At 46.2% G+C, this 25459-nt stretch overlaps 1 protein-coding gene across 1 annotated transcript in view; it reads right to left on the bottom strand.

Moving 5' to 3' along the window:
• RNF216 (ring finger protein 216) overlaps positions 1 to 25459 on the bottom strand; it is a 66526-nt gene that overhangs the window by 33247 nt on the left and 7820 nt on the right. Inside the window, exons 5-12 of the mRNA XM_009484079.2 lie at positions 24194 to 24296; positions 23123 to 23287; positions 22025 to 22139; positions 21602 to 21741; positions 19976 to 20026; positions 18806 to 18943; positions 17644 to 17792; positions 17108 to 17186 (exon numbers count right to left, since the gene is read on the bottom strand). Of these exons, the coding sequence (XP_009482354.2) occupies positions 17108 to 17186; positions 17644 to 17792; positions 18806 to 18943; positions 19976 to 20026; positions 21602 to 21741; positions 22025 to 22139; positions 23123 to 23287; positions 24194 to 24296 (940 nt within the window). The remainder of the gene's footprint in view (positions 1 to 17107; positions 17187 to 17643; positions 17793 to 18805; positions 18944 to 19975; positions 20027 to 21601; positions 21742 to 22024; positions 22140 to 23122; positions 23288 to 24193; positions 24297 to 25459) is intronic.

The following is a 25459-nucleotide window of genomic DNA, read 5'->3' as shown; positions in this document are numbered from 1 at the left end:
TCATCACAGTGCTTGGATCAGGAAAAGGAAAGTAAATATAATTATATATAAAGCACTGCCTCTCCAAAGAGCAATGCTTGTTTTTTTTAGATCACGGGTCAGCTTTGACTGGGTATGGGGTGCTTTGCTTTTAGCGGACCAGCTCAAAACAGCTGCGTTAAATCTCCTATGCAGAACATGGTTTAGTCTGGCAGATGGAGATGCTAAGTAAAACACATTAATCTGTTATCACTTTCACCCACCCACAAAAATCCCAGTGGTCTGAAGTCATGGTTTTCTGACACAAATCTAGAAATCTATAGCTTATACAACAGCTGCAAGCAGAATAAAGTTCCAGGAGGAAAAAAATGCTTCGTTTAATTGCATGGGTAGGTCAGAATTATTCAAGACAGGGATCTTTTACAGTAAAAGTTGCCTCTGAAAGTATCTGCGCGCTTGTTTGTGGTACAAAACTGGAAAGGTTTCCTAATGACTCCTGCAAAGCACCTGCTGTTCTCTCTGCACACCTGGACCACACCACGAAGGGTTAAAGTCACAGGATAAAAACATACTCCAAAAGAAGCTTTTCTTAAAAAAAATACCCCAGGTTTCATCTGCAGACAGAACAGCTGCACAACCAACTCTCGTTCACATAACCTTGTCTAACTATCCTCTACCCCAAACACGGGAACGACAAGGACCAAGGCTGAAAACAACAACTACGAAGCCGAGAAGCTGGCAAGCTGGCTGGTGGTGTGCCTATCTCCATATCTAGAAAGGTTCAATGCGTTCATTCTGGGAGGCCCAGAGAAACTAAATATAGTAGCAGGCTACCAGCAAACACACAAACTGGCACGGCTTCCAGCTACCTGAAAGATCCATCCCTCTCTTCGCAGGCCACCGATAGCTGCAATCCTTTCCCTTGTTTGGGGAGAACATGCCATACGGAGGCACTTTCGGGTTTTACTTACATGGATAATTGCATACACAAACTTTAGGATGGAGGTAATGCAATAACACCGCCGATACTCCTCTCTCGCCCCACTCGGGGGGGATCATCTGGCTCTTTCAGATTGTTTTTTTATTAAACCTGACATCCGCTTGCAAATAGGAGGTAGCATCCTCGCTTCATGTGCCAGGAGCCAAGGCCTCTTACAGCAACTGCCTCTTAGCAGAGCAGAGACACCATCCCAGAACATCTGTTTTCTTTTAACCTCTGCCCTTTAAGGAGGACCCAGAAAGGAAAAAAAAAAAAAAAAAAACCCAACCAAAAAACCTTCTAGCTGCAGACGGGCTTTGTTGGTTTGTATGAGGCTGAATATCGTGGCAAGGCTTTGAAAATACAGAAAAGGCCTTGGGGAGAGATGCTCACCTCTCAGCTTCTGAATGGCATCTCTGCCACTAACAGCCCACGGATATTGTGTTTTAAGCAGCAACCCTGACGACAGACCCCAATTTTGACTGGGCTTTGAGATTTAGCTTAAAGGCATGCATGCTGCCAACACAAAAAATGAGGCCAAAGAAGCTTCTTTTGAAAAAATAAATAGAGCAATAAGGCATTCTTTCAGATTAGCTTCACAGAGAATAAATCACCGAACAAATAGGACCATCTTATCTTGCTGGCAAATGGTACGTTACAGTGTCCAGCTTGACGGGAAATATGCTGGTTGGTCTGGAGAGCAAACTGACTTCTCATTGTCTAGAAAAATGCTGCTCTACTTTTTTACAAGATTTGTTTGTTTTTAAAAAACCATATGATCTCTAAGCAGTGCCAAGCCTGCTTTGCCTCCTGCCTCTCAACGCTTTACTGGATGCCTTGGGACCTCCTAGCAACCTCGCAGCAGAAACACTATCCATCTCCTTTTACCAGAAGGATGACTCGCTTAAAACAAGATCCCCGCTGCCCTCCTGCTACTCGCCAAACGGGTGGAACGCAGTAGCCACGGGACCCCACAAACGCCGGGGGGAAGGCGGTGAAGCAGGCAGGGCTTTCCCAGCCCACGGAGGTAAAGCTTTCCCCAAACCTTCTGTTTTCAGCCTCTGTTTGTCTCTTCTAAAGTCAAACACTAACGCTACGAGCACCCGGCGAGGAAAGCAGCCACCAAATAGCTAATGGGTAGTTACAGAAACGTCGCTGGCTGCGGGATCCAGCAGCAGCTCTGCCTGTTCAGTATTTTGGCACTGATTTATGACAAATGTACTTGCGTTTCCATTAGCCGCGGCTTTCTCTGTTGACCCCTCGGCTCAGAGAGGCAGACTCGACATTAAACTCCCATCAGCTTTCAGTACCGCTGACCTCATCCCCAAAACTCGCGGCGATGTTTTGCATCAGCCGGGGCCGACGCATTCCATTAATGCTCCCCCGACTCCGGGAAACATCTGCTCTGTTTACACTGGTAGCAGCAGGGAGACCACTTAAGCATCACCTCTGCTCCCCGAGCCCACGGCGGGAGGAGCAGCCGCACACGGGCCAGGCCCTGGACCTCCTGGCCCCCAGCACAACGACCTGGCCATTAGTTATCCGGCAGGGCAGAGGTCGCTTAAACCATCAAGGCGCAGGAGAGGTGTTATGTAGTAGCAAAGAAGGTGGTTTCCTTCAGGCCAGAAGTGCAAGCTCGAGAGAGGCGTTTGTGCCGACTCCAGCTGAACAGGCTGACTGGAAATAAGGAAGAATTAAAGAATGCCAGAAAAGAATTAATTTTTTTTTTTTAACCCCAATGGTTTTATGTATTCATATGTTCAGGCAGGGATTCAATGGATGCTGATTAATGCAGGTTAGAGCTTACACGTGGAAGGCACCTCTCCCTGTGCCACCTCCCCAAATGCATTACCAGCAGGGTGCTGGGTGCCAAACCCACCCTGGCACCCCTCCGGCTCCACCGCTGGGGCAGGGGTACCTGCAGGGTCTCCTCCAGCAATGGGAGGAGATAGGATACCTTCCTGAGAGCACAGCACAGCTCATCCAAAACAATCCCCCCAAGCCCCCAAATGTACCCCAGGCACCACTTTATACTCCACAGCTTACCAGCAGCCACCAGCTTCTTGCTGGGAAAGCCTGACAGCTCTGAAACCCCTCTTCACATAGGGGATGCTGATTGATCACTACCACATGCCGGCTGGCTATAGCAAGTCTCCACCAGATCAAGGGGTGCTACTATATATTTTTGCAAGGATTTTTGACAGCTAAGACCTCCAAAAGGAGGCAAACCTGTGGCAAAACTTGTTGCTCCCATTGTTCCAATGTTAGGTGTGCATTAAATTAACCCCCGATGTCTTCTACTGCCGCTGGAAGCTTTCTTTTCTATTAACCATCTAGTCAAGGCGGTAGTTGCTAACAAGCCTATGAGGACACATAAAAACATACAGTAGCCTTGGAATGTTTGACAGCATCTGTCACAGAGAGAGACAGAGAGCACCACATACAGGGACATTCAGCAAGGGTCGTAAGTTTTTATTATAATGAAGCCAGGAACATGGATCGGCTGTTCCCATCACTGATCTTTTTGCTGGTACATGGATTTGCTGCATTTTCCATTTTCACCCTTTTACAGAGCTTCGCAGAGCTTGGGACTGTGAGCTCACACAACAGTTAACATGAGGGGACCACAAGCAGCCCTTGATTCTCACAGAGGTCTTAGGCACTGAAACCACTATTCAAACGCCCCTGTAAACAAGCAAGAAATCCGCCCCCAAAACACCTTTTACTTTTTTTTTTTTTTTCCCCTCTCTCCAAACCAGCCTTCATTAGCATGCAGTTTTATTTGGGCTGTGGCAGGCAATTCAGTCAACCCAGCCCCGCCGATGCTGAATGTGATGGCAGGTATTGGGGTGGGAAGAGAATAAAAACTGTATTTGCTCTCGATCTTCTGTAATACATTAGGGATGAGTGACACGATCTGCACAAACACTCCCTGTTTTTCACCTTGTTCCCAGTGTCCAAGGTGTCAGCAGCTCATAGCTTTGCCAATTCCACCGCAAAGCTAAAACACTGACTTAAGAAAGCGTTTTTAGCTAATCCTCTTTCAACCAAAGAGATGAAAAATCAGTAGAAGAGGAAGAAGCTGGCACTGAATGAGAAAATTCAAATTGTCCCTTTCCAGTTCTTTAATTCACATGTTAGGGGACAACCACAGCTGGGAATTTCAATCTCTGGAGCAATTAAAGAAAATTAAATTCAGGGAACGAGGCCTTATGCACTCAAAGCTTCATTAACCCTGTCGCCTTTTAATTAAATACGTGCACATGAAATTTTGGACCGAGAAAGCATTTGCCTTACTGACAATGCTCAGTTTTAATGGCAAATCAGTACTTGCCTTTTAAAAAAAGAATACTGAGGTCATAAACTCTAGACCTCTCCCATTCCACAATGGCTTTATTAAATACGTGGTGGAAATTACTGCCTATCATCAGCTCCCACTTAACGGGAATGTCTGCTCTCCCTCAAACGCCCTAAGCTGCACTAGCAAAGCTCTGCTTTGGGCTCGCTTCGAGATAACAGACAGCCCCACCAACACCACGGATAAAATATGAGCCAGGATTTAAGAGCCCTACACTTATTACAATCAGTTAGAGAAATAAAGCTGGCTCGCTACAGCAGGATAGATTTTTCAGCCCACGGAAAAGAGATTAGAGTAGCCAGCCTCTCTTTTAAACACCGTTCATCCTTACAAAAGGCTCAGGCAGGCGCCAAAGGCGGTGTGCGACTAGGACAGTTTAAAGCATAATCTTTGAAAAGGGATATTGTCAAGTCTGCCCAGCCTAAATATCCAGCTCACTTTGTGCTACTTACCATCTGACTTGCAAGGGAGTCATGCTGCTCATGTGCCGGCCTCCCGGCTTTGTCAAGAATATAAATGAAACACGCTACTAGTTTATCTGGATGCACGACCGCCTAGCAGGGACCGGGCACAAATTGCTTTGATGCTTCACCATATTCATCCAAAAGCAGTGTCACCCAACTGATGCACGCACAGGAGGTCACACGTACTGAGGCCAGCAACAGAGAGAGGGAAGAAACACACAGTCCCTTCCCCTGTCTCCAAGAGACTTCTAAGGAATCTGCCACCTCGAGCCAGCCATCTCACCCAGAGACATGCTCTCGTCCCCTCATCACTAGCAAGCAAATTTATACCTCTGGGAGAGATGAGACTTTGGTTTGTCTTTTTTCTTTTAAAGCATCTTTTTGGGAGACGGTCTTCAGTCTTTTGCCAGCACACACTGATCAATTCTGTATTTGTGTTTTATTGCTGACCTATGTATTTCAGCTGTTTTAACTATTTCAGAGAAGACAGCATGCGTTTAAAGAGATTAATTTCTCTGTCACTTAGCATAAGAGTTGATACATTTTACAGTAAATGACACTTCCCTTTTCACACTTGCCCCTCTCTCAAGGAGCAAGCTAATGCGACAGCACAACCGTTCACGCAAGGCCTCCAAGGGATGCCAGATTCCCAAGTGGATGCTTTGCCCAATTGAGTGAAGAGGCACAGCTCCATTAACCAGAAACAGGCAATTCCTTATGCTTACAGCAGCCCAGTGTTCACAGGTTAATTGCTCCATCCCCAAAATAATGTTCTTGTTCTGATTTCATAGCAGCCATATTCTCTTACATGGAGCAGAGAGAGATGTTTGCTGCTATAGGATGCCCTTGGTACTACCAAGGACAATCTGAACGCATCGAGTGCAGCAGGCTCTCACTGAATGCAAAAATAAATGCAGCCACTTATGCTTCCTCAGCTGTTGACACCAACAAGGGAAGGGGCTTCCTACTACAGCGCCAGCAATGAAGAGCACATGAATTTTGTGATGCTTGAAGTGCTACCAAGCAGAACACAACATATCACTCCTTCCCTCTGCTCCTGGAAATTACAGGTCCATTAACTTTTTTGTGTGTGCGAGATGGTCTTCCCACTTGCACGCAGCAAATAAGCAAGGAGGACGTGCACGGTGAACGTGCACAGGTACGCTACCGGGTGAGGAAGGCCGTTTCCAATGCAAACCTGCTCGTACAGAGTTCTGCTCCCTAGTCCTGATGTTATCATTTTATGATGACGACATTTCCTGACCCAGTTTCTATCTTGCTCCTCATTCCTCTGCTATAAGTAGTAATTAGTAGTGTCAGTGTTCTGGCTGGATTGCTACAGTCCCATTAATAATGCAAGAGTAGCAACAGAGAGAGAGCAGGAGAAAAGAGGCTTGAAGGTTAAAAGCAGTAAGAGAATGCATTTTGGGGGGCACTGGAAAGGGAGGGAGAAGGAAGAGAAGAAATGCTGGCCTACTGAGATTATAAACCATGCACTTCAAAACGTATCATTCCTTTCAGGTGGAAGTGCTGGGTGAATCAGTCATGGCTAATCAGAAGATAATATGCAAGTAAGAATGACACACAGAGGTGACTTCTACTAAACTGGAAGAAAATTTCTGTTTCACCTTCCCTTTCCCCCTCTAAACCTGCTGCCTCACCACTTCATGTTCCCATTTCTCCATTACTCATGTTTCAGAGGTCAACGGTAACCTGGCATCCAACACATGACGCACACTGAAGTTTCCTCTCTCCAGAGGAACTTCTGCAGAGACCAGCCCGTACCTGCCCATCTACAGCCAAACCTTTAATGCCAGTAATCAAACTGCTCCTGGTGCACCTTAACCTGAGGCTCTGCTGAAGCTATTTATGACATGTACTCTGAACCTAAAATAGTGCTGGGTTTGAGTAGGCAACCCAGCATCTCCCTGTGCTTCCAAGGCCAGGGAGTCTTCTCCAATGCAGACAGCAGCTCCCTCAACAACAATAGCTTCACCACCCTCTAAGGCACACAAGCCTCCTGACAGCACTGAACAAAGCTGCTGGAGCTGCATCCTTGACTGCATCACTTTGAAACTCCCTCCCCCCTTTCCTGCTAAGTCCAGCACAGAATCACAGAATAGAATCATTTAGGTTGGAAAAGACCTTTAAGATCATCAAGTCCATCCACTAACCTGACACTGCCAAGTCCACCACTAAACCATGTCCCTAAGCACTACATCTACACGTCTTTTAAATAGCTCCAGGGATGGGGACTCCACCACCTCTCTGGGCAGCCTGTTCCAGTGCTTGACAGACCTTTCTGTGAAGAAATTTTTCCTAATATCCAATCTAAACCTCCCCCGGTGCAACTTGAGGCCACTTCTTCTTGTCCTGTCACTTGTTACTTGGGAAAAAAGACGGACACCCACCTCACTATAACTTCAGGTAGTTGTAGAGAGCAATAAAGTCTCTTCTGAGCCTCCCCCTCTCCAGGCTGAACACCCCCAGCTCCCTCAGCCGCTCCCCATCAGCCCTGTGCTCCAGACCCTTCCCCAGCTTCGTTGCCCTTCTCTGGACACGCTCCAGCACCTCAATGTCTTTCGTGTTGTGAGGGGCCCAAAACTGGACACAGTATTCCAGGTGCAGCCTCACCAGTGCCGAGTACAGGGGGACAATCACTGCCCTGCTCCTGCTGGCCACACTATTCCTGATACAAGCCAGGATGCTGTTGGCCTTCTTGGCCACCTGGGCACACTGCTGGCTCATGTTCAGCCAGCTGTTGACCAACACCCCCAGGTCCTTTTCGGCCAGGCAGCTTCCCAGCCACTCTTCCCCAAGCCTGTAGCGCTGCATGGGGTTGTTGTGACCCAAGTGCAGGACCCGGCACTGAGCCTTGTTGAACCTCATCCAGCTGGCCTCGGCCCATCGATCCAGCCTGTCCAGGTCCCTCTGCAGGGCCATCCTACCCTCAAGCAGATCGACACTCCTGCCCAACTTGGTGTCATCTGCAAACTTACTAAGGGTGCACTCGATCCCCTCATCTAGATCATTGATACAGATATTAAACAGAACTGGCCCCAATACCAAGCCCTAGGGAACACCGCTTGTGACCGGCCACCAACTGGATTTAACTCCATTCACCACGACGCTTTGGGCCTGGCCATCCAGCCAGTTTTTTACCCAGCAAAGAGTACACCCGTCCAAGCCATGAGCAGCCAGCTTCCCCAGGAGAATGCTGTGGGAAACGGTGTCAAAGGCTTTAGTAAAGTCGAGGCAGACAACATCCACAGCCTTTCCCTCATCCACTAAGCAGGTCACCTTGTCATAGAAGATCAGGTTCGTCAAGCAGGACCTGCCTTTGATAAATCCATGCTGACTGGGCCTGATCACCTGGTTCTCCTGTACGTGCTGCGTGACGGCACTCAAGATGATCTGCTCCATAAAAGAAATAAAAGAAAAAAGGAACCTACAGGTTTGTTGTCGATTCCTCAGCTGTTCGTATTGCTGAATGGAAATTCACATTGACAGTGGAAAGGCTAAACTGTCTCCTGCATGCCAGGAAGGTAGCTTGTTTGGGGCTGACTCCTGTCCAACACTGAAAAGCAGGCATCTTCTAAAGAGGTTGGCGGTCCCTAGTTTTCTTGAGGATTTGCAAGACATATGAGCTAACTTTTAAAGGTCATTTAGCAGAGCTGCCCAGCCACACTATTTCTCTCCCAGTGTTTGGCATTTACAGCTTCCTACATGGTACCAGGCCTCTTGTTAGTGGTGATGTATGAAACAAAACAAAGCAGGTGCTCTTTCCATTAGATGAAATCACACGTGTCTCCTCCTTGCAATATATATTCCCATATATCAGCTTATCAATGTTACTATTTAACTGCAGCTCCCTCTGTCATTTAAAAGAACTATTCCAAAGTCCCTAACACTAAGGGCTCAGATGACAACCCAGAAGGGATAAAAAGCCAGCAGGCTCATTGAGATGAGCTCATGAAAGAGTGGCAAAGGAGAAAAAAACAAAAACCCCAAAACTGGAAAGATCAGCTTCAGAACTGCATTGCTTTTTCAAAGAGACCTTTCAAGTATCACTTCCTCTGCAGAGAGGAAGTGAGAGGAGCTGGAGGTTCTCCGACACAAACAGCTTCCCCTCCGCAACAATGATATAAAAGGATGGGTGTTTTTAAAAAGACCAAAAAAAAAAAAAGAAAGAAAAAAGGAAAGCAGGCCAGCCCTGAGCACAGTGTGACCAAATTAGGAAACAAACTCTACTGACAGCCTCCAAAATGGACATCATCTGCAGCAGCCTTGTATTAGCTCAGGAAGTCTGATGACCGTGTCATCTGCTGAAACCTGTTTATGTGCAAACAGAAGGGAGAAGCAAAACACCTCCTTGCACTACACACGCCAGGTTAGGCCATCTCGGTGCTCTGGCCCAAAGGAGACAGTCATCGTTGCCCTGACACAATACTATTCGAAACCTCCACTGCTGACTCACACCCCTCCAAAGATAACTCTGCCCTCGAAGCACTAAGGTACAGCAAGACGAGGTGTATGCAGAGAGCCGGGAGGTTTTAAGTGCATTTTTTAAGTGGTTAGCTGTGGCAGATGAAGCTGAGGTTAGAGATCAGTGATTACTACGACAGGAATGTGAGGGGGAGGAAAGAGAAGGAAGATGTAGCTTCTTGACTAAGGTCAGAACAATGTTTTCAATTTGGCTTGGGAACAGTCTTTTTCCATCCTCTCCAACCTCCATTTCCACTGCAGCAGCGAAATGATAACCCTGCTCCGATGCTCTGCAAATACAAGCAGCACTGGGCAGAGTTTTAACCTCAAACTTGCCCCTGCTGCCATGAAGGGTACCTGTACTAAGCTCCCACAGCAGTCCCAGAGCAGCTCAGTGGCATTATTACCTGTTGCGAGGACAGACAAGTGACAGAGACTAAGTTACTTCACTGTTTAAAAATCAAACAAATCAAGCAATCTGAGCCCTCTGGTCCATACAGAGGTTTAGGGTTTCTCCCTGATGTTAAGGCGATCACATTACATTACTCCCTCTCTTGTTCCCTGCATGAAATGGAAGAACACCACTCCTCCCTTTCTTTTTCAAAGGGACCTAGGAGGAAAAAACAAAACTTACAGCTCATCTCAGCCTGCAGCAGATCTCAGCCTCTGCTCAACCCTCAGCACAACTAAAGGCTTCAGGGTCCTTCCAGCCCCAGCAGTCTGGCTACAGGACCACTCTGGCGACTTGCCACGTTCAAGGCAGCTAAGGACCTTTCACACCCTGGCACCACCCACCCATGGTGCTCTTATCCAACCCCTTGTGGAGTCCCTCAGCTTATCTCCAAAGTCACTGTCATCGCATGTCTGCACCGACCACCACAGGTTTGCAGCTGCTCTTGGTGGCTCCTTTGCCTAAAGGTTGCAGGCTGCGCCCAGGGAGAGAAGGCAAGACGAGACTGCTGAGGCTGAAGTTTCCATCCCCACATGAAGTTGTGTTCAGCTTATTACCTCTGGACCTTTCCTCGGCAAAGGACGAAGCTATGAAGGGAAGATAGCACTGCTACCTCTTATGGACCTGACAAAGAGGTATTCACCGGTCAGTAAACAGTGGGAGAATTGCCTTTCCACTGAATGGATACTGCTATATAAGGCAGAAAGCAAGCACAGGAGTAAGCTTTGTTGCTTGAAATTGCACTGACTTACACAGTCTATTTTTAAAGAGACTAGTTTGAGTTCCTGCTTTCAGCAGCTTCCCCCCGCTACGAGACAGATACCCCATTTAAAGTGACCTCTTTCCTCAGGTCCATTTCCAGGCTGGGCTTTGCCCTCTCCTCCTCTGTCAGACTCATTTATCAAGTGAAGCATTTCCACATACCACTGCATAAATAGACTTGACCTTGTAAAAGCAGCAGCACCTGAGCTCCCACTGATGGAGTCTCTCCACCCCACCACAGCAATTAACCCAGCCCACTCCTACCCTCTTTCCAGGTGAGGTACTGTCAGAGCTCCTACAGCCCCTTCCTATGTGTCCCAAGGAAGGGTGGCAGGTATATAGACAAGGCAAGGAGTGAGTGATTCTGGGCTGATCATTGTGCCCCCTCTCTGGAAAGGGGCATTTAGGAGCAAGCTACTGCTGGTACCACTCCATTCTTGTAGCTGCTCCCGGCCCAGACCAAGGATACACCAAAAAGCAAACTACGGGAGTTCTCCCGGGGAGACAACTCACTCCTGGTCCCCGGCTTTCCTAGATGCTCCCTCTCAGCCATGGAGCAAGCTGTGGGCATGCACCATCCAGCTTCCAGGGAAGCAAGGAGAGCCCCTGGCATGTGGCTTTCCCTTGTTCCCCCTGTAGCCCCCACAAAAGGTAAATATCTTGCCCAGCATAAAGCTGGGGATGAGAAGATCTCCTGAGTCTCAGCACTCCCCATGCAACTTTGACCCTACATGCCTCGATGGGATGAATGAACCACGTGGTTTAGCACGTGCGCGCTCTTCCTACATGGGACTGTACTTTTAAGGCTTTGCTGTACCAAGAGCACTCTCCTGTTATCTATCTTCCTTTAGGACTTGGCAATAAAATCTACTGGGGTGTTATCTGCTGCCTACAATCACCTCAACCCCACCTTCAGCCTCGGTCCCTCCCTCCTGCCCATCCCTTTGAGGAGCGATATGGAAATCACCAGCGCTCCCGCTGTAGTACTGCTGGCGCTGCCGTCGATAGCATCGCCGCTCGCCCTGCCTGCAGCACAGAGCACCGCTGCTGCAGACGAGTTTCAATGTCCTTTTATGGAAGAAAAATGAAAATCGCCTGCCCAGCCGCAGAGTGCCTCGCAGCCGAGCTGAGATGACAGACGGAAACTTGCCATTTGTTGTGGTTTTGGCAGTAATAGAGTGGAGCATGTTCCCATGTGCACCGCTCATTTAAAAAGGGTGCAGCGAAAGCACTGAGCTGGAGGAGAAAGCTGAGAGCTCCAGAGCAGGAGGTTTCAGGGATGCAGCGCTGAGGAGGAAGATGGCAGAGTCGTGAAAAGATGGCTTAGACTGTTCTGCCAGCCCGGACAAGTGGGAGACAGGCCTCCGGACAAAAGCATATGCAGGCACAAGTGCTCCATTCCCAAACCCCCCAGTAAGACATGTAGCAAGGTCCTCCACACCACATTTCCCTTTCTTCCTCATCCCAACAAATTCTGCTAAGCTGCATTCACACAGACAAAGGAGAATGGGAATTTAAACGAGGGAGTTGGTTCTTGAGGTCATTGCCACTAGAAAGGAATTACAGGGGTCTGCCATAAGTGAGTGCCATCTTTGGCTCTGCTCTCCACTAAAGCTGTGGGGCTAAGCTCTAAGTAGCAATCAAATCTAAATAAACAGGCTCAAGGAAAAGCATACAGAGAACAGCAATAAGAACGGCTGAACAGAGAACGAGACAGAGCCATGGGATCTTCAAAATGTTTGCGCTGCTGTCAGGAAGCTGAATGAGACAGCAGACTTCAACAGCTGGGAAAACATGTTGCAAAACAAGGAGAATTAAGTAATTCTCCATATGCACATCCTACTCTGAGGCATTTTGGACAAGCTCAATTTCTCCAAGCAGAACAATTTTTTTTTCCATGTTGCACACGCACCCTGCCAGTGACAAATCTTGATACAGTTTAAGCCTAAAACCACAGTGCATCTGGAGTCGGGCAGGGCAGCTCCGGGCAGCAACGGGCCAGCCTCTAGCACAGAAGTAATGGGCCCCATGGTATGTGTTGGATGACATCCTTGGAAGGCTATGTCATCCCAAACACATCCCCTGCTGCTGGGTACTTGATTACACAAACATTTCCCCTTGCACCCTATAAAACACTTGTAAGTGGATCATAGGTGGCTGGGGCTGCCTCGTTACCTACCTCTGAATCACAAAGAGCCGCGTGCCCCGTTACCACATCAGGTACAGAGATCACAGGCACTGCGGTATGCCCCTTAGCTGCTTCTGGAACTTTAAGTCTGGTTGATCACGCAACAATTTTGTTATTTCAGCAAGGCCGCTCACATCGAAGTTGCTGCAAACCATACAACGCGACTTAGGCTTATTAACATAGGTTGTGGATGCAGTGTTAGCACCCTGCTAAGAGAAGCCATGTTCAGACACAGCTTACTAGGCAGAGCTCTGTACAAGCTTAAACCTGTCTCGCTTCCAACAGAAAATGAAGGTTAAAAGCAGCTGGGTGCATCTGTTCCTAGCCAGCACCTTGAAATCAATCCTGAGACATTCTGGCAGCTTAAGAAGTTGTCCCCTAAAACACCATGCCTTAGTCCTGCAAATTAAAAGTACACACAAGGATTGCTGCAGCCAGAGAGCCTAACCCAAAGACAAAAAGGCGAAAGAGTGGACATTTTATCCATCTGACACAGGCACATCAATGCTCATTTTTCCAGCGTGACAGTTCAGACGCCCAGCAGGCAAACCCACTCCCTAAGCACAGCCTCATTAACAGGGTGCACTAAGGAGCCCCGGACAAGAGGGGCAGCTGCCCGGTCCGAGGGCAATGCAGTTTAGCACCATGCAACCATACGCCATCACCTCTTCGTGTCCAGCCAGCACCGAGGCAGACAATAACTCGGTACAATAAAGTAACAAAAAATTTTTAAGCTAGGCAAAGACGTTTTAAGGAAAAGTCTTGGAGATGTGGGTCCCTGCAATGTGGCCTGGCTGTGAATTGAGTGTTGAGGGTTTCGAGCTCTCCGGGCACCGGAGGGACAGCGCTGCTCCGTGCATGCATTATTTCCATGGCAACGGCAGCTTTCACCTCCCCATCTCTTCGCTGGCTGAAAGCCCTGCAGTGCTTTGTGCTAAGACTGCAAAGAGGGGAGATGATCTCCCCCACCCACAACACAGCGCTGGGAATAGCAGCAAGCAGTCCGGGAACAAAAGCCTTGTCTTCAGCAACAATATGGGGTCTTGGGAGGAGGGAGGCAGAGCAGAAAGGATGGACTTCCTTTTCTGGTGGGAAACAGTACTTCCCCCAACACGCAAAAGTGCACGCTCACTTTCCAGTGCTGCACAAGTCAAGAAGCAACATGTGGCTTTCCTAGTTTTACCAGAACTGCCAGCTTTGGTTTGCTCTGTCAGAGCACAGGGAGGAGAAACACGCATCATCAGAGATGAGAAATTCAAGCGCCACTTCCACGCAGGGATCCCTGCGCAGAGTAAGATGGAGGTTGACTGAGCAGGCTGGCAAATCCTCCTGCTGCCGGGAAGCCTGGCTCCATGTGCGGTCAGCGACCCGTTATAGAGCAAAACCTTGAAACTCAAACAGGTCCGAGCAAAAGCTGCCTCTCCCCCAGCACCAGCTCAGACTGCACACACACAGCACGCATCCATAGGGTGGCTTGGGCAACGTTTTTCCTTAGCTAATTAAGCTTCTCCTCCACCCTGCAGTTTGCAATATTAAGATTCAAGCCCTGGCCACCTAACTAGGAGCCAAACTTCACGCCACACAGCTGGAGCCACAGTGGCCCTGGCAGATGGTGCAGGCTCATCTGCATGCTCTCCATGCAGCCGTTCAGTCACAGAAGGTGACCGGCAGCTCTGCCTGTTGCTGAGGTTATGATTAGCCACATTCTGGTCCCTGCAAGGTGCAAATGAATGGAACTACAGGTGAGATGCACAAGCAGTAACCTGGGTATGCCTAGAGCTCTTATTATTGAGCCCAACATACATACATACAGCTAAAATGAAGGCTTCCAGCTGGTTCCTATCACTTACTTTACAATACATCCATAGCTGGCCCAAATATGAACCAACCTCTCTGCAAGATTTAAAGGAAAGCCTGAGAGTATCAACATGAACTCTCAGAGCAAGACAAAGGATCCAGGTGATGGAGCACAGAAATACAACAGGACCACCATCTGGTCCTCCTCTCCCCGCCCTTGAAGAGCCTTGAGGTTTCAGGAGAGGCACATTTTGACCTTTCCCTTTCCACACTTCCCCTCGCTTTAGGTTCAGCTGTGCAAGTGCAGTCCTTCCAACCAGAGAGGGACTCCTTCCAGGATCAGTCATCACCACCACAGAGTCTGCCAGAAGCACTGCTAGCAAAGCCAATGTATCCTCTCCAGCCTCTGTAGAGTTCCCTAGATTAGCTCTTTCCTCCCTAAGGGCAACAGTTTCCTGCAAGCAAGAGCATTAACCAAACTTCTTCATTCTGGAGAGAGACAAGATAGTGGGAATATGAAGAAACACTGCAGTTGCTGCTGTGAGACAACACCACATCCTGCTATCTGAATTCCTCACCCTCAACTTCAAATCCTAAAGTCGTTCAAGACTTCTAAGAAGAGCACCAAGCTACTCAGCAGATTTTCTGCTAATGAATCAACACAAGCTGTCCAGGAAACCAGAAATCCAGCCCACTGGAATGCTGCAACCCCGGGCGGGGGGGGACAACAAGCAGTACGCTAGGAAGGAAATGAAACAGCAAACCAGAAGGAAAGGAACATTTCAGCACTGACCCCTCTTACCACAGTTACTGTGCCACATTACACTTTTCAGGGAAAAAAGTGACTTCAATTTGTTTTGCACATTGAAGCGTTCATGTTCTTCAAGCCTGAATTTTGTTCTGTGGTGCTGACATATGTACATTTTGAAAACAACTCTGCTTTTGCCAAAAAAAAAAAAAAAAAAAATTTTTTTTAAACGTGAATCAACATTGCCACCTAGTGACTAGCAAACCTCCTTGCTGATGACACTTGGATGATCCATCACAGAATCATTTATGTTAAAAAAGACCCTTAAGATCATCGAGTCCAACTGTAAACCTAGCCCTGCCAAGTCCACCACTAAACCATGTCCTTAAGTGCCACATCTACACGTCTTTTAAATACCTCCAGGGATGGGGACTCCACCACCTCTCTGGGCAGCCCGTTCCAGTGCTTTGACAACCCTTTCAGTGAAGAAATTTTTCCTAATATCCAATCTAAACGTCCCCTGGCACAACTTGAGGCCATTTCCTCTCATCCTATTGTTTGTTACTTGGGAGAAGGGACCAGCACCCACCTCGCTACAGCCTCCTTTTGGGTAGGTTGTACACACACATATACCCAAATGCTTTTCTTTGTCATTTAGCTACAGAAACCTCACCAAAATTAAGGCTCCTTCATGGGAGAACTTCAATCCTAAACAATACTTTCCATTTTGCTCTTTATTGCTTTTCTCTTGTTAAAGGCAAACAATACAGAAAATTGATCAGAATCGCATTTCTTTCCCAAATGCTAGAGGTGGATGTTAGCAAAACATATCTGGAAATCAGAGATCTAAAATGGAACTGTGCATCTTTCATAAGCAGCTTTCCCCTGCCAGCAAGTTCGATTTTCACCACAGAATGCAAAGTTCACTGATGGCAACTTCAATTTCTCCAGACAACAGAATCTGACTTCCTACTGCTTTCTCAATACAGGCAAACGGTGATATCACATCAATATGAGAACCCAAAGCTATGGCAGCTAGAAGCATAAGGTTAATGCACTCAAGAGGAATCTCAGTGATTAGCAGAAATCTCTGCTGGGGGAGAGGCAGTTCCCTGAATATTGCACGAGAAAATTCACTGTTGCGGCTAAAGTTACGCAAGATGCCTTGTAGCTTCAGTGCTAAACACTGATGCTGTACTGTCCTCAGCTTACTGGCATCAGATGTAAGTGGGGTTCTGCATACATTCAGGAGACTGGGAAACACATTTGTATGCTTCTATTTTTCCCCAGAACAGATGGTGCAGAAGCAGCAGCAAGCTTTCCCCACTCCATCCCCCCATTGGGCCTGACGATTCTCCTGTTATGGCTATTAGCAAACTTTGAGAGAAGCACAAAGATCTTCTGCCCTTTGAACGGATACATTTCAGTGAGCTCTTCAAGCAAGTTTTTTGTCACTTCAAACTGAATCTGTACTCAGGCGACAGCATAAAAGAAAAATGCAGATGCTAATTCTCTTAAGGATAGCACGTAAAGTTGTTTCAGCTCATTCTCCGGAAGTTTCATGAGATAAAGGATTGCAATGTGGTTTTATGCCTTTTAAACACCCAGCTCCCTGTTCACCTAAAACATTTTTGTGGATGCAAGACAGCAACCTAAGGCATCTAGAAGCCTTTTTAGCCAACGTCTTCCAAGGAAAGAAAGGAATACTGCTGTCTCATCTGTCCAGCCACACAATTTTATGGAACGAACATCAGGATCCAGCATATACTTTGACTGCTGCCCCATGCAGCCACATTAGATACTCATTCACCTGCTACTAGGAAGTGTGAGTTGTCCTCCCAGCTCTCCTGCCCAACACTCCAGAAGAGACCAAATGGCAAGGTATCCCCCAATTACCTTTCTGCAGCGGGGATTAGGGCAGCTGAACCGCTTCACATCGTTGTCCAGTAGAGCTGGGAAGTTACAGAATGGACACCTGCAGCCCAAAATAAGATGCCATTAATGCAGAGTGCCAAATATAACTTTGCTGAAAGCGGATTTAATCAGATAGCTATGTGGTAGTTAATAAGGCTGCCAACCAAACACTTGCCGCCAGGATGTGCTGACTACTGTCTTTTTGCTCATATTTCTTCGATCACTTCCCTGTTTGCAATCAAAATATTATATGCTCAGCACTGCTTTTGACCATGTAATTTAGCGGATCAGCACAGAGCTGGCAAGCAAGTCTTGGGGGAGACAAGTCTATTGAATTTTAATCTGCTCCTAGTCAAAGGCAGACCAACCTGAATAAAAGCAGACCTGAGAAGGCAGAAGCCTGAATTTACAATACAGCTCTTTGAAAGTTACCCATCTCAGTCAGCACACATTTAGGGTTTCAGGGAACAATTTTCTACAACAGTAAGTGAAGTCTGCATCCTCTGCTGGACATTTACCTGACAAGCTCATCTGCACAGGCAGCAGCCACCTCCTCCTCAGCTTTCCGCTCATAGTATTTACAGAGGATGTTCTCCGGAAGCACTTTCTCCAGCTCGCTGGTGGGGAATGAACATGTGCAACTGCCTTCCATGCAGCTGAGCTCTGACTAGGGTTGGAAGGAGAGAGCTCAGGTTCAGTATGATGCTAGCAACAAACAAGACTCAGTACCCAGAACATTTCCAAATAAACCAGCACAGAGCCTCGCTTAGAGAGAATGGAGCTCAAGTTGGCAGATGACTGCCAGAGAACGGGTTTGCTACGAAAAGAACAAGACTAGTTAAACAGATTGGGCCTCAAACAAACACTGGGCACAAAGATGCTGTTGATAGCTGGGATCACAGTTCGTTCACTCCAAGTCCACTGTGACCACATAGCGGCCTGTTATTACTGTACGGTCTCTGCTGAGAGCTAGCACTCTGCTCACGAACAGCATGTTGCGTTCTTGTCAATACAGTCCATAAAATACAGCCACCAGTTTATAAGTTTACATGAAATACAGATCCCAGAGTACAAAAGCATCCCACAATCTGGTCATCCTATCTCGAGGCAAAGGAGCATGCACACCTCAGAGAAGGTTAATGACTTGTTTATAGCTCAACTAAGTACCAGGATAATTGCTAGCTAAGTTAGAGACTAAGAAGGTTAATAGCATCACAGAAGAACCAACTCCCAAATTAAGTTGGGACCACAGTGATACTAAGGACAAACACTCCTAGCTAGGAGGAGACTGGCCGAGTCAGAGATAAGAGTGCGTTTTCTGTGCAGATACCACTGGTTTATCAAGTAGAACATAAAAGCCAGACAAGTGCAAGTTATTGTTGTTACTACGAATGCTGTAGAAAGCTTTCCTAGTAGTCCAAGTTGCTAAGCATAGAGCACAAAAGATGGAGGTCAGCACAACTGAAATCCTCTTCAGCAAAGATCCCATTGTAAAGTTGTTGGCTTCACCTGATGGTGAGACTGACTTGTTGGATTTGGATTTCAGGACACAGTCCCATTCCAATGGTTCCTGGGAAGTGCAGTTACATCTGATTTAAGCAACAACACTATGCAAACAGCAATGGAATCTCCCAATAGCAATTTACCCATTTTCCCCTCATCCAGCTGGGAAATTCTTACCTTCCCAGAGCCAAAGACTGCCTCCTGAGCATATTTAATTAGGCACTCCTTGCAGAACAAGTGACCATCTGCACACTGAGTTAGCTCTTCAAAAGCAAACTCCCCATAACAACAGCGGCACTCTATCATCTGACCATCCTGCAGCCATAAACAGAGGTATTAGCATCATCATCATCAAAACATCGATACCTATAGCAACATATAGGCACATATAACTGCAAGCCATAAACAATACCAACATTAATTCTAAAAAAAAAAAAAAAAAAAAGCAACAGATATACACCATTCCATTAGATAGCCTACTTGGTGGTCAAAACTCACTAAGCACAACCAGAAACTCAGTTTTAAGTAACTTAGTATCTACATGTCCTGCTTGACAGGTTCCAAAAAGCTACAGAACACATGGTGTTTTAATAATTCTTAGCTCACAGACAGAGAAGCATCTTGGGTTCGGGAAGCTGCAATCACAGGGAAGCAGCAGAATACATACCATTCATATGGGGAAAACCAAGCTTCAGATCTGTTGCCCTCTAAAGGAGCATTTACCCACCTGCCTGGAGAGACCTTGTCTCGGCCTCTTCACTGCAGGGATGGAGAAGCTTGCCACTGTTACAGAATAAGTATGCTCACTTATTCAGAGGTCCAACATCTTCTCCAAAGTTTGAAGAGAAATAGGCATTGAGAACAAAAAGGTAATCTACAGCTGCTGAACTGATCTCTAACTTTTCTCTCTTTGTTTAAAGGGAAAGCCTTGATTTTTAGGTTTTTAAAGAGTCCTTTCTGCAAATGAGGAAGGCCTTTCCACTGGCAGAACGCCAACAGCAGCAAATCTGTTTTAAACAGCCATAATGGTGGTAGCCAGAGCAAACCTGGTACTATTCTACTGTAATGTTTGTTCTGGCCAGTAAGGATACAAACAGCAGCTGACTGAATTACTACAGATCATTACATGCATCAGTACTGTCTTGCTGGACTCAGCTCTTGTCTACCTTTTCTAAAAGCCAGCCAACACACACTGTGCAGGTTTTGCCAGCTCAGCAAAAGCAGCACAGTGGAAATGCAGCTTCAGAAAAGGTCCATTCCAGAAGCCAAAAGAGTCTGTGAAGTAGTAAGTGCAGAACAGTGTCTAGGCATAAGCTGAATTCAAGAGACCACATTATAGATACTGACCTTCTGATACTGCTCCTCATTCATCTGCAGAGCAAGGAGAAAGTCTGCATGCTGTAAGAGAGACATATGCATCTGTATTTACAGAATAGATAAAGCAATCTTCCAGCCTCTACACTCTTTTACATTATCTCAGGACTTACAAACCACCATAAAAGGCTCACTGTCTGCTTACAACATCACTCAGCCCGCCCTTCCAATCCATTAAGCTATTTATGATTCAGCTAAAACAGATGGGAGAAGCAAAGGCAGCAAGAACAAAGAACTGAATTCCATATTACAGAGGGCTGCTGGTTCAGGTTTCCATGGGCAGAGATGACCTCACCCAAATGGGCCCCTCCAGAGAAAGCCCCAAGGAACATTTGCTTTGTGTTTAAAAGGAGACACTATCCATCTGCCTAAGAGACAAGGATCTTTAAGAAGCTACTTTAGAAAGGACTATAGGTGCAGAGCTGTGAATTCAGTCTTCCCTCAGACTACGAGGGGAAGACAACACACCAGTGAGTGTTCCAGGGTTCTGCTTCAAAACACATGGTCCTCAGCACAGGACAAGACGTTCTGGAGACACAGGACTGCCAACTTGTGGAAGGCAGAGTGAATGGACAGACTGCCTTGGGCTTGGTCATTATTCACCACCAACACTGAGCTGCAATTACAAGCCCTAAAGAAGCAGAGAAGCCTGCTAAGAGTTAGAGGAAATAATGATTAGTTGAGCTTTTACTACTTTGTAGCAAAAAAAGTAAAAGGTCCAGAATGGTGTCATATCATGGACTATACATCAACATTAGCACATCTATAGAAGGTTTTCAGCAGCAAAAGCAGCAGCTATATATTTAAGTAAAACCAACCCTGTGCTTGCTTTTTTCCTCCATGTGCTGGTTTTGGCTGGGGTAGAGTTAATTTGCTTCCTAGTAGCTAGTATGGGGCTATGTTTTGGATTTGTGCTGGAAGCAGTGTTGGTAACACAGGGATGTTTTTGTTATTGCTGAGCAGTGCTGACACAGGGTCAAGGCCTTTTCTGCTTCTCACCCCACCAGCGAGCAGGTGGGAGAGGACACAGCCAGGACAGCTGACCCCAGCCGACCAAAGGGATATTCCATACCTATAGCATCATGCTCAGCATATCAAGCTGAGGGAAGAAAAAGGAAAGGGGGGGACATTCAGAGTGATGGCGTTTGTCTTCCCAAGTCACCGTTACGCGTGATGGAGCCCTGCTTTCCTGGAGATGGCTGAATATCTGCCTGCCAATGGGAGGTAGTAAATGAATTCCTTGTTTTGCTTTGCTTGCGTGCGTGGCTTTTGCTTTACCTGTTAAACTGTCTTTATCTCAACCCACAGGTTTTTCACTTTTACCCTTCCAGTTCTCTCCCCTATCCCACCAAGGGGGAGTGGGCGAGCGGTTGGGTGGTGCTTAGTTGCCACCTGGCGTTAAACCATGACACTCCAAAAACGAGTTACTTGGGAAGAGTCACACATGTTAACAGGTAGTAAAGGTGCAAAGGTAGTTATCCAACATTTTGTTCAGCATTTGAATTTCTCTAGGAGGCAGATTTCCATGTTTTGGGCCAAGACCTCTAGAGCAGTTGAAGTCGTTTGCACCACAAGATCAAAGCAACTCCTACCACTCACCTCTGCCATCTCTTTAACTTTCTGCTCATAGAATTCCTGCTCCAGTAGCACTGGTGGGAGAAGAGCAAGCTTGTCATAGGACCTCCAGTGCCGCCTCTTATTCTCCAGGAAGAACATACGCTTCTCAATTTTCACATCTCCTAAAGCAGAGTTAAAGGCACAATGAAATGGGATGGAGCAGCCAGAACAAAGCTTAAATCTCTCTCCCTTCGTACACCACCAGCTGTGTAACTTCAGCATCTCAAACAGCACTGTACCAAGCAGAGGTACTAATGAAGAATATCTCCAAAACAGATACCAGACTGACAGAAACACAGCTGTTTTGGGACCACATCCCTTTTCAACAACAGTACTTTCTACTGCAAGCCAGTTCTGCTTACAATAACCATGCAGAGAGCACGATACATACGGCTTGGAATTTACCTTGCTCAAATTTGAAGTCTATATATGAATACTGATTCATTTCTTTCCTCCTTTTTCGTTTCCCACTGGTTTCAGGAGACAGCTCCTGCCATTTTTTGATGGCATCTGAAAAGGCCTAAAAAGCAACATACAGACTTAAATCCTGTCTGTTCTCTGGAAGAAAGCAGAAGCACATACTTCAAATCAAAGCACAGTACAAACATGTGCACAAGTGATCCAAAACCAGAAAGCCAAACACCCCATATAGAGGCAAGTATACCTCTTTCCTTTGCTCACCTTGTTGCTTTATGTACTCATAAAGCAATCATTCCATAAAAACAAAGTAGTTGAATGATACTTCACAACACCTCAGCTATTAACTCTAACACAGCTGGTATCAACTCTGATGCAACAGAGCTGGTTTAGCTTTGTTGTTGTTGTTGTTCTTGGGTTTGGGGTTTTATTTAAAAAAAGAAAAAAAAAAAGGAAAGCTCAAATAATCAGTGCTCAATCAAACAAGTGAAGAGACAAGGAGTTTTTGTTTTAGTTAAGTCCTGGAATACTGGAGAAAGAAGCTTAAGCAAGAGGAGCATATCAGAGGAGCAGATCCAAGTCAGAAGCTTGAAGCCACATTTACATTCAGTTTGTTGATACTTAAAACAAGTTTCTTCACAGCTCCATTAGAGTGAAACTCTTTTATGAGGAATATAGGACTCATTCTACAAGTCATAATAAGACATGCAGTCAGTTAACTAATAGCAGCAGTTAAATGTTTTAAGATTTAGCTAAATGTCTAGGCTTTATTGGCAATTATACTGCACTTCAGCAGCAACGTACAGGAACAGTCCTCAGTTTAATGCATCACCTACCATCAAGTAGCTAGTGTTTCCCCAGTTCTCCTATTAGAGAAAAGTAAAAACTACCTGCAGCATTCTGCCTGGCCAATAAATTTTTTAAGTCTCTTCTAAATGGATTACTACTCCTTAAAAGGGAGATTACAAAAAAAAAACCCCGTAACTGCACACTAGCAGATGGTACAGTATGGCAAAAGATATTGCACTGCTTTCCACAGACACAGGAGATAACGCTAGGAAAGAAAACGGAGTTGAACCGGAGAACCTTTCGCGTGATTGCATAGTGTCCCTTGAGTTCATGTAGTGCCCACTTAATGTCTTGGCTGCTCAGCATTTTGAAGTCTGCCATAAGGAGGTCAGCTGCCTGAATAAAGCACCGCTGATCAAGTGGGGCAAGCTTGGAAAAGTCGAAGTAGTCCACTTTAGGCACCTAAGGAGAAAATGTGAAAGATGTAAAAAGGCTGCTATAAATACACGCAAGAACACCCCAAACCACTCTTTCAGTGATCAGGACCTTCTGCAAGACCACCCAAAATTCATGTTACATGGCACCCAGTTCTGAGCGCCTGTCTAACAATCAGCTCAGAGCACAGCCCGCTGGTCTACGCACTCGTGCGGGTAACCTGCCCCGAGCTGCACCATGCTGCAGTTCTGCTCCTAGCAGGACCCACACCAAATTGTTTAAAGCTGTTGTGCGTGGCTGCACAAGACAGCAAGCAGAGGATACATTCAGGTTATTATAAAGGATGAACAACTTCATTGGCTTGAGGTTGAGAGATGCTTCCAAGAGTAGAAAAAGGAATTTGACATTTCTCTCTCTCAGGCCACACACAGCTGTTTCAACATACTCAGCAGCTCAGAGAGAAATTTTTGTCAAGTGGACTTTAAAAAAAGATTAAATAAAATCAAGAAAATGCAGGGAGATTCGCAGTTAGGAGACCAAAAGGCAGTGCCTAAAGGCCACACAAGAGAGACCTAGAGACCTGAGGGCCAAGTCTACCTCATGTGACAGAATGACCAAGGAATTCAGTTATCAAAATGAACACTTCAGACAGGGTGGCTGACAGGCAGGCAGGGCAGAGGGTCTTGCTGAAGGCAAAACAGCAGATACGGTGCAGCCACACAACAGCAAAACAGGAAAGCCTTGAAGTCATCTCGCAAGCAACTAACTATTGCTATTTAACACCATCTTAAATGCACCCCGAAGCCTCCTATAATGTATGGCTAAACCAGGCACCCTACAAATACACACGAATAGAACCGGGCATCCCAAGATCTGCTCAGGTTGAACAGACTGGATGGGAGGCATGCTGTAGATGAGGATACTCTCACTTGCCTTTGTCTCATCTTGGCTGGCAAGCAGACTGCTGCTGGGATTTAAAACCACTCTGCCTTCCTTCTTTGGGTAATCTGGATTTTCCAGAAGAAAGTTACAAAGTCTGAAAAGATAAATATAGTTACTTCAGGGTTTGGGAGCTCAGGTTCATTCCTCACTTGTCCAATTTTTAGTATCTTATAATTAAGAGGCTGGGCAGGCAAGTCACAGCCTGCCCTGTAAGAACCAAGGGAGGTCTCGGACTGGAGGAAACAAAGTAAATGACTGAGAATTAAGTAAAGAATGATTGGCTGTATGACTGCAGAAGGAAAAGCAAATAGATTTGTCTTTCAACAGTTACATTTACATAAGAGAAGCTTGTACACGTGAGCTACTAACCAACCTACATCTCTCCATGCCAGAGGTGAACAATCAGGCTTACTTGCCCACTCACACCCATGGGTAAAACCATGCAAAGTGATGCCTCCCTTGAGCACATGTCAAACCCTGCAAGACTAAGAGTCAAGGTGTACTAACTTTCTGCTGCTCTGGAACTAACATTATGAAGGCCATACAAGAAAGAACAGTCACAGCATTAGCAGCATGAATTGAAACCTAGCTGTTGCTAATACAAATGCATCTATGGAAAAAGCATATGAACCCCTACAAAACCTGTGAAAGGTTGATGTCTTCCTCGACAGAAGTTTACAGATTCAAATTTTAATTAAAGCCTTCAGTCTCTATGTACTTTAACATTAGAGACAGAAACAAGTTTAAACTGTGTTTACGTACCACATGTACTCGGAACACAAGTTTCATTGCAATAAAGCTTGAAATCACACCAGCATTGTCCAATTCACACTAGAAACTGGTCTAGTGAGAACAGCATTTAGAAAATAATCATTAAAAATTGCCGAAAAAAATGCCTACTAGCCTGTAAGTGCAGCATACCTGAGACCCTATCACAAACAATCATAACTTTGTCAGGTAAATTTAGTTTAACTGAGTATTTCAGCTTAGAAAAGACTCTAGCAAGTAGTTTCATAATACCCCATCGCCGGAGATCCACAAATACTTCGGAAGCCCTTTTGAAAGGTTAGCTTGCTGTAGGCTGTCTGAACCAAACTTTCATAGCTTCTTCTCAACCATCGCTAACCAGCTGTGCTACCTGGGTCAAGTAACATAAGCTGTTCCTCAGTTTCCCCAGATGTAGAATAATATCCTTCTGAAAGGAGCCAGGACAAGCAATTAACATTTGTAAAACTTTGAATGAGAAGGTGCTAGGTT

The sequence above is a fragment of the Pelecanus crispus genome, chromosome 11 (genome assembly GCF_030463565.1).
Source record: "Pelecanus crispus isolate bPelCri1 chromosome 11, bPelCri1.pri, whole genome shotgun sequence".
NCBI classification, from domain to species: domain Eukaryota; kingdom Metazoa; phylum Chordata; class Aves; order Pelecaniformes; family Pelecanidae; genus Pelecanus; species Pelecanus crispus.
Note: the sequence above shows the minus strand (reverse complement) of the source record. Positions and strands in the feature narration are given on the sequence as shown.